This window comes from Lepisma saccharinum, chromosome 2 (assembly GCF_977018435.1).
Source record: "Lepisma saccharinum chromosome 2, izLepSacc3.1, whole genome shotgun sequence".
Lineage (NCBI taxonomy): Eukaryota > Metazoa > Arthropoda > Insecta > Zygentoma > Lepismatidae > Lepisma > Lepisma saccharinum.
In genome coordinates this window covers 170,367,808-170,377,914 of record NC_139230.1, presented here as the reverse complement: position 1 = coordinate 170,377,914, position 10,107 = coordinate 170,367,808, and the positions used below count along the sequence as shown (strand labels likewise).

Sequence of the window (10,107 nt, the reverse complement as noted above, 5' to 3'; positions counted from 1 at the left end):
ATGATGGAAAATAATATTTTGGACATCCTCAAAATCTCTTAAAATATTTAATGTTCGTGAGCTTCTGTGTAACTTTGAAGTCCCTCAAACTATAGATGGATGGTTTTTCTTACGTGCAAATACAATATACGATACTTACCTTATCACATTTAGAAAGAAACTTGAATCACCTTGATAAATGCATTGTTAACTGGTAATGTTTCTCATGGACATAATGTTCTTATAAATTTCTTAGAATTAATCATTAGTAAACTATACTCAACACGGGAAGTTAATACTTAGGTCATGCACATTCAAGGAAAGTATTACATAATACATGGAAGTGTTGAGTAAGTGAGTTAAGTGAAGTAGATATACTATCTTTATATTATTCTGGACAACTTTTTATTTTAAAACTTGATAAATTATTAATAAATATGTATGTACATTTCCGAAAATAATGTGTAGCAGCACAGAATGAGTACAATGCTTCAGTGCTTCTCAACTTACAAGTTTGCACAAAATAGTGAAATATAAAGTGTCTAGAGTGCAAATATGCATGCTCATTTCCATAAACTCGTAATTATGTACCCACAAACAGTCTTTTTAGGTAAACACAAGTGTATAGTCCACAGATCGCTGGTTGATCAGCAGTTTTTCTTTTCCATGCACTGAAGAGAACGCTGTAATAACTCCAAGTAGTAATCTAAATCTTCAGTTTGGAGACTACGGTCCATGCTTCTTCGCCGACGATGCAAATATGTGTACATGAAACCAATCGCAGGTATGCTGATACCCAAAAGAACCAACGGAACTAGAAGAGCATAGAGTGGGTTGGAAGGGTTCACACCCGATTCGTCGTGCCCAATCACATCCTGTTTGCTCATTGGTGACTTATAATCCAAGAAGTCGAGGGTGTCCAGAATCGAAGGGGTTGACGTGGGAGGCGTCGTTTGGTAACGAGCTGGATAATGAGAATTGCGATGATACGACGGTACGGCATTGCGACGATACGATGGTACTTGGTAATATGTGGATTGGTAACTGGGAGGTAACGTTCCGTAATAGGTGGACGGATGGAACGATCCTCCGGTGTTTTGGGGATAGGCATTTGCAGAGGCAGATTGATACAACGCTCCCACTGGCGAGTACTGAGGCAACGATGAAGCATATTTGCTCCAGTCCACGTTTGTTCCAGCATAACGATGAGCAGCTTGCTGATTGGTATCCAATGCATTGTCCACCGCCTGGTATGCAGGATTCTGGGCTGCGACCTGATATGATGAGCCTACCGTTTCATAGGAAGGAGAGCCATGCTGGGCAGAGAGAAGAGAATATTGAACAGGTATCGAAAAGGACAGGTTTTGCTGTTCTTTATTCGCAGCCACTGCCAGGAGAAGGCTTGCTAGTGCTACCACTCTACAACTCATACAATCCATCCTGAAACAAAAGAAACCAGTAAAAAATTAATTTGAAATCAAGATAACTAGGTTGACAATCATACCTAAAGGTTTATTCAGTGAGTACAAGTCTCATACACAATAAGTTAGCAAATGTTAGAATATATGTAAATAAGGCATGAAACATTGATGCGACTTCAACACATTCTGCATATTATGTATGTACAAGTTAAAAATAATACATTCTGATTACAAATTGGAATAACTAATCAATAAGTGTGTGTGTGCGTCTGTAATGAAAACAGGTAAATCACGAGCTACCAAAAAGATCGCGATGTGATCACAAAAAGAAGCTAAAGGAAAAGTACTGTCAACATGAGATAAAACTAGTGTCTCAAGTTACTGTTAAATTTTGATACTCATTTGAAAGACCACCAGCAAATTAAACACATTCAATATTTAAAAAAAGTAATCCTCTCATTTTGATATTGGAACATCCGACTCTATCCCTATACCCCTCAAAAGGTTACTCCTTCAACTCACGGATGCTACTACTTCCTTGGAAAGTGATTTATGTTGACACTTACTTGCTGGCAAAATTTGAAATTGTTCTTAATGATGTGCTCCATATTTTCAAGGAGAAAATTCCCCAAAAGGTAAAAAGATAAATTCGAAAAAAAATGTATTTCTCTTGTAGGTTACGGGATTTTCCCAACCTTCCTGGGAGTATTCGTGGTATATTTTCTGATATATAAATTATATGTTTCTATAAAGTTGGTGATAATATCTTATTGAAATCATATCTAGTGTGTTCGGGGAGAGCCACAAAAGTCACAAACTGAGATTTTCTGTTGCTTTCATCCAAGTCACACTGAATCAATTAAATCAAATATTATCAATATAATTTTAAATTGGGTGTGTGTAAAGATTCTAAACAGTGATGATCATACATGTATATTATGTCTGTAATGTTTGCTATTATAAGTATTAACATAAAAAAATTGTTTGTTGTAAAATAGCATTTTTGACTAGTGCTTTTTCCCAGACACCCGAGATATTATGCAAACATTACTATTGAGAAATATTAAAACTTCTGTGAAGTATTACAATACATTAAGAAAAGAGGATCTCGTGTACAAAATTTAAGAATATTATACAACGCAAAATATTCTTGTCGATGCAGCCCCTCCCCCAGATCTGGGAAATTGATTGAGTTGGTGTTTTAAGTCCACTTTATGCACAGTAAGGCTAATCGGGACTGGACCTACAGTTTAAAGTGGGATCCGAACCACTATGTGACTCCACCGGGTATCGAACCCGGGACCCCTTGATTACAAGATGACGGCGCTACCATTACGCCATCGGGAAGGCGCCCCCCCACCTCTGGGAAACTACGAAACTATGTGCTAGCAGTAAATTCTAGAAGTCTGCTGATTGTTAAAAATCACTACAAATTATGATCTCGACCTGGCGATTTTATTGCAACGATTCACCCAGCAGTGAGAAATAGTGTTATGTGACGACAAACTACTACTAACACGTCATCTAAACCGCGGGAAAAAATATTTTGCAAGAAAATTTCATCCTGCACTTGGACTTATCGAGAGATTCCATAGAAGATGCTAATTGGTCACATTTTACATATCTTCTTCAGCAGCATTAATTAGTTAGCATTCCTTAAAACAATATAGGATGCAGAATATCTTTATACGTTGTTATTTTAGAATAAACTTCCACTACTTCTATTTATTCCGAGCTGTAAAAGGGGTAACCCTTTCACAAAACACCCAAATGTAAACGTCCCATGTAGTGTATGTACCTGGACTGCATTTGCAGACTAGCTAGGTTCTGGCGTCTGGAATCACAGCCAGTACAATCCTCTGTGGAGCTTGTGTTGTGCCATTCACATGCGTTTCTGATTTTCCCTTCATCAATCTCATCTTCCCACCATTCATCCTCATCTTCGCGATTAGCAAAGAAAAAAGGTGGTAGAAAAACGAAGTAAAATATATCAAACCAATCAATCAAATCAATGTATAATCGGAATCACAAAGCCAAAAAGACCTCCCGCATCGAACTAACAATCTATGAGCTGTTTCCTGGAAGTCCAATTGAATGCCCTTCCGGGAACCACGATGCATTCTCTTCCTGATTTTAAAACAATCAGAAAGATATACAAGCATTTGCAATGAAATTGCACTAACATTGCTGTCCTCCAGTGCATTTGTTTGTTTCTACGTATTTTAAATTGGAGTTCCGATAGGTGATCTGAATAATAACGATTCGTGTTTGGACCTCACAGCACATTTTGTTTTCATTATGTGTGGTTTTATATGAACTCGGTGGTCGAATGCGTTGTGTGGTTGACTCATGCAGTGGCGTAGGAAGAGAATACAATAGCCCTTGAACCATTCGATCTGAATTGTAGCCATTGTACTCCTTCAAATAATTTGACAAAAACAAGAGACTGACGTTGATAGAATCTATTTCATTGTGGTGAACAGAAGTAGTTCTATTTGTTCACAATATATCCCTCTCCAATCGAATTCAAACTACCCTAAACCTATTTACTACGTTGTGGTACTGGTTAGCTTAGTTGGTCCTTGCTTTTGGAAAACTCTTTAAAGACGGTGAAAATGCGAGGGAAAACAAGTTAGGAGACTTTCCATGAATGGGCGATAGGGGTTGAAACATGACATGTATCCTTCATACACCATAAACCACATTCCCATCAGTTGACTTTTCTAGATTCTAAATATAACGTTTCCTCTTGCAGGTGTAATAGAGGTCCAGCTTCCATGAAGCCATTATCTGTGGAAAACCATGATCGAACTAGATTTTAGGAAAGAGCTAATAATCCAAAGGATCCATATCAGCTGAGAAAGGTGAGTGCAGAACATGTTGAAAATCACACTCGTTCACTTTGGCCATGGCAAAAACTATGTCAATGGGTTTTTTGCCAATTATATTTATTTGAAGATTTTGTTGAAATGAGATAGGGATGTATTGAGATAATTTACATAATATGTATTAGAAATTTGTGATTTCTTGATCTGATAATTCTGTCCCATCAAATTTCAAAAGAGCCTAGAATTCGGTTACCAACTTTAAATTCTGTGACTTTGGATAAAAATCTAATAGGCTATTCAGGCTTTGATTTACGGCTATAAGCGTCTTGGATAAAGGAATATATAGAGCCAACCATCTAATCCATTACTCCCGATTTTCATACTTATTTCGCCTTGTTTTTCACGGCGACATCAAAGCTGTAAGGCTTTTTGTTTTCAATTAGACATATTTACATCTATGCTTTGTACATGAAATTGAGAAAACTACATATAATTGGCCCTTACGTTAGGAAAAAAGGGCTACATGCAAGAATAAGAGTATAGCTTACAATGACATAAAATTCTGACAATCATTTCCAAATTTGAAAATTATATTAAGTAATGGGTTTCAATGTTGTTCTACCATTAAGCATATTAAAGTTGTGCCAGGAGTTCACCTGAACTAAAATATTAGCTGTCTGTACCTAGTAAAAATGTTTCACTTGCGTCTTAAAAACATATATTGCCAGTATTTAGAAGAGCAATGTGTCCTATAGATGGGAAGGGGAGACAGTGAAAGATTAAAAAAAACAAGAACAGAGTTTTGAAGTGAAAGAAGCATCTGGTGTCCTGGCTGTGGGGATCAGAAATGACCGAGAATCTGCGTCAGAGATAAACAGGTTCTTTTAATGTAATTGTCTTAAGAGTAGCATAATGTTATATAGTTTTAGCTGCCGACCTCCGTGGCGGAGTTGTTAGCACAGCGCGCTATGACCCCAAGGGTCCCGGGTTCGAAACGATCTGGGCATGGGTGTTCTTCGTAAGTGTTCCTTCATCACTTTCAGCACATCATCATTCATCCTCATCGTCGTGATTAGCCAAAAGTGGCAGAAAATTGACGCTAAATAACAAATAATAATTGAGCCAATCAAGTTCACAGTAAATAAAGCGGACACACGAGTTTTTGACTCGTTGGGCATAATACCTTATAAGTTGGAGTAGTGAAAATCGCTGTAATCCAAGTGTGGACAAACAAGCATCTGTAGAAGTTGATTTCCATACTAACAGGTAAGAACTGTTTTACCGGACAAGCACGTGTAATGCTCTGAAAGATCTTTTATTCGCTGAATATATTAGTTTTGGCCAAGAAAGTTGTCGATTAAATATTACGATCAGTGTTTTTACTGTTTTGGTTAATTGTATGTCTTTCCCTAACATCTTTATGGCAGGGAGGGGCGAAAATTCAAACACAGAAAGCATTTTGGGGAACTTGTGATTATACACACATAACATAACATAACAGTTTTCAATGGACTAATTCAAGCTTGCGGTTAGTTGACTTTTATTTGGATCATAATTTAAGTTGAGAATGGATTTTCCAATATTGTTGGTATAAAAGAGCAAATGCAACTGAATATCGTCTTTATAAATGTAATATTTACAATGTGTGAGTACGTCAGGAATGTCATTAATGTATGAGGAGTGGATCGAGGACGGTTCCCTGTGGAACGACAGGGCTGATTGGTTTCTACGACGATGAATGTTGATTAGAGATATTTGAAGAAGCAACTTTCATAAAGAAACACTTATGCTCAGGCCGAGACTCTCACCGCAACCTTCGGGTGAAAGATCGTGAGTCGACCACTCAACGCACTCTGCTTCCAAGGCGGCTACTCCAATATTGAGAATGGAGATACTTTTGTGAGTTTTTGAGATGTATAATTTTTTATTTTATTGCAATTATCCGACTTAATATTGTAAGTTTGTTGTCGTGTGTTAGAAACATGAATAGCTGTCTTGTAAATAGCTCAAAAACTTTAAGATAAGTTGAGTCAGTTTCTACAGTGAGTCGGTTTGATTATATTTGACGTGTCAGGTAAACATAATTAACTCATGTTTTGTACGTTTTGCAAACTGAGTAAGGAGACGATGAAACTGACGAAGAAAATTTACGAAGTTAGATAGATTTTAAAATTCAGCCCGAAAGTGATGGAATGTTGCAGCTGGCTAAGTTGGCTAGATATTCTACTTTCTTTTACGGAAATCTCATAACAGTATATAAATGAATAACAGACAAGTCTTTTAAGAAAATGTGGCACAGATATCTAGGGAAATGTGCTGATGACACTCATGACACTTATCATGAATATTCAACAAAAAGTTGTATGACATGGCTTTACTGCCGTTGGCCGATATGATGAAGGTTTATTTTATTTTTATAAGAAATTAATGCTTCACTTCGACGAACGTTTCTACGCTTGACCCTCGCACACTTACGAATGAATATTCAAACGTTTGGAATAACATTTTTACTCAGAATGTGCCATTTTGATTGCTTTTTGTTGGTATGTACTCGTACAAGCCATGTGCAGAAGTGCTAATGTTGAGGATAATAGCAACTACGAAAAAGAGTAATTTTACAATGATACGTTGTAATAAAAATATTTTAACATTAGCTACTGGTAGAAATATTTTCTCTCAAGTATTAAGAAGAGACTACTTGCAATTTAGTTTTCTTTATCGGAAAATCCTAGAAAGAATTTTTGGATTCATAGTATGCTGCATTGCCTTCAGACGTTATCACATGGTGCTAAATATCAACATTACAACAACAGAAAATGCTGATCTTTCTTAATACATCCAACGCTTTTTGGACAACGTCAACATAGGAACGCATACTAACGCTTTGATAAAAAACTAGAGGACAATGAATTGTCCTGCCCCTACATACCATACATCACATTCTCCGTTGCAAAATAAAAATGATGTCAGTTCACTGAGGGAATATAGAACGTAACTGGTTTAACTAAACTATGTTTAATATAATCCAATTGATATGGAATATAATGCAGTGAGAGTGATCAAAATAATTATACAGTAATTATATTGCTGTTAAAAGTTCTGGGGTGATTGTAAAACAGTGTATGTAATTCCTACAACAACTTCTGTAAGTGACGACTATGGGAAATAATAATATAACCACTTGAATTGCTGGCCAAGTGGTTAGGTACGATTTTCCAAACATAGATGGTTTTGGGTTTTGTGACTTTATATTGCCAACTGTTATGAATTACCCTACACTTAGTGATTCATGACGGAATGTTAAAGGCGCGCACATAGTAAGATTTGTATGTAAAAGTGCCGCTTTCGCATTATGATTAAAAACCACGAGAAATGTTTTTTCATATATTCTCAGCTTAGAACTTCTAATAAAAGTTTCATATCCCAACTCAATGCTTTGTTCATACAGATAAATGCCGTTACTGCAAGTTCACAGAATAGAACTGTCCTATGAAATTTTACGAAGTTGCTATGTTTTAATGCTTGGATATTCATCGTAGTCTTGGCATTCTACGCTTCAAAATACAATGGCAAAAGGAAACAACAAATAGAATAAATATTATTAAGAGAATCAGTCTGGATTGTGAAGGGGGAGTGGGACACTAGAGGTAGTTCTTATGACTGCAGATTGAAGCCAGGATGAAGAAAGAAAATGAAATATTCATAGATCGTTTGTGGTGCGAAAAGGTGTTCGACAACGTAAATTGGAACATAATGTACAGAATTATTAAAAAGGTAGGAATTAACCGGAATGCCATGTTCAAAGTGAATGAATGAGGAAAGGAAGTTGCACTGAAGAAAGAACACAGGCAAGGGTGTTTTCGGTCACCACTGATACTTCGAGGCAGCAATGAATGACGCAAAGGAAAAAAGAATATCATGTTAAAGTCTAATGAAAAGGAATTCCTATACTCCGATTTACATATTTGAGGATGAAGCCGGTTTTAACAAAAGAATAAAAGAATTGGATAAAGTCTTCCAGAGTGGTTATAAAATGAATATACATGTAAAACGAACAATGGTAGTAGGAAATCTTGGTCCTTAAGAACAAACATAATGATAGAGGAAGAATAGAATGGAAGGGCTTGTTATCTTGGGAGTACAATAACAAGTGATGGAAGATGCAGGAGCGATATCAGGAGAATAGCACAGGAAAAGAGGTGTTCCTTTTTTGCCAGAAGAAATCTACACTAATCTATAGGAACATAGAAGGAAGAGAGGTTCTTAAAAGTACTCGTCTTGAGCACAGGCTATACGGATGCGAAATATGGGCAGTGGCTGAAACTAAAAGGAAAATGTTGGAAGCCTATGAAACGTGGTGCAAGCGCAGAATGCTGAAGATCAGAGGAATGAATAGAGTAACAGATTAACAAACGAAGTTGTCCTGGGATGTGCAGGTAAACAATAGAAGCATTTGGAAATCGAGCCTTTATAGAAGATACAATGGTAGGCCATATTTCGAGGCATGAGCGAATGATGAAATTGTAATTGAAGGAGAAACAGGAGGCAGAAACCACATCGACAGGCCGAGGATGGAATGTATCAAATAAATCCCTAATGATGTGAATTGCGAAAGCTACAAAGAAATGAAAACATTAACAGGAGACAGGATCAAATGGACACAGAGAGAAGAACATAATATAAATCAGTTCCACAGTCTACATTTTGAAAATACCAAGGTACGGAAAACAAAGGAAGAGAGCGGTGCCTATCTTCTCGTATGCATCATCATGATGGGCACCGCGAGCCATCTCATCTAATGCATAGGTTATGCTGTGACATCCGTTAGAAGAATTTTCACCAATAGTTTGTGCCACCAAATTACCTTTGTTTACCCTATATTCTGTCAGGGTTTATATTACTATTAACTAAAAGGTTTTAAAGACCCAACCCTCTCTTGCCAGCCTTTGTTTGTTATACTACTATTGCATGTCTTGCATCTTCAATACTCCTATTGTAAAAGAGAATAGGGGATTTACAAGTTGTGCTTAGCACCTTGTACCTGGTGTGCGAAGAAATTTTATTCAGATGTTGTTTTATCTGCGTTTTACAAGATGACTATTTCTTTATATTTATTCCAAATCAGATTATTTGTGGAATTGTGTTATATCAAGCTTGCGAAAACAAGCTGAACTTTATTTGTTGTAACAGTCTACTTCTTATGTGACCTCCTCAACCTCAACTTATACCGACTAAGACGTTGCTTAATGACCCTGATGTTCAAGTAACTGAAACGTTGACAAAAAAAGAGGAACACGCCCAGATACCGTATCATAATGTAATAATAGCTATCATAGCAAGAACGACGGAAACTGAAAATTTTCGTAACAACTGTTAGCAATCATACTTCCTCGGAGGTGAATGTGCGAGCTGCTGTGTTGTGAATCTTATTTTTGTTTACACTTCGTTGCATTGTGGGATTTTTTTTCATAGCAGATGTTTGAGGAATATCCAGTGCATGTTGAGTTCAAAATTAATTCATTGGCGCATTAAAATTGTTCTATCATGAAAAAAAATGATTTTACTCGTAAACATTCTTCAAATATTTTAATTACAACAAATGAAAATCAGTGTATTGGAAGAATTCAAACTTCGTGGCACCAATGTCCTTTGCCCCCTCCTCTGTGGTTCAGATACTATTTTACAAGTAAATATGGTTTCGTACAGCAAATTCAAAACAACTACACATAATTTATTAATTTTTAACCGCGGCGGCAATTAGGGGAGCATGTGAGGCAGTTGCCCCCCACACTTTTGCTCCCGCACTACGGCATCTTGATGCTAAGCCTTGTCTACAAAGACAAAGTAAACTGACCTTGACAACCTCCCCACTTTTCCCA

The 10,107-nt window shown here is 36.8% G+C and overlaps 1 protein-coding gene across 1 annotated transcript in view; it reads right to left on the bottom strand.

The window, feature by feature from the left end:
- Positions 1–373: 373 nt before the first annotated feature.
- LOC145980587 (uncharacterized) overlaps positions 374–10,107 on the bottom strand; it is a 42,810-nt gene continuing 33,076 nt past the window's right edge. Inside the window, exon 3 of the mRNA XM_083113624.1 lies at positions 374–1,419. Coding sequence (XP_082969750.1) covers positions 627–1,418 — 792 coding nt within the window. The 5' untranslated portion in view covers position 1,419 and the 3' untranslated portion in view covers positions 374–626. The remainder of the gene's footprint in view (positions 1,420–10,107) is intronic.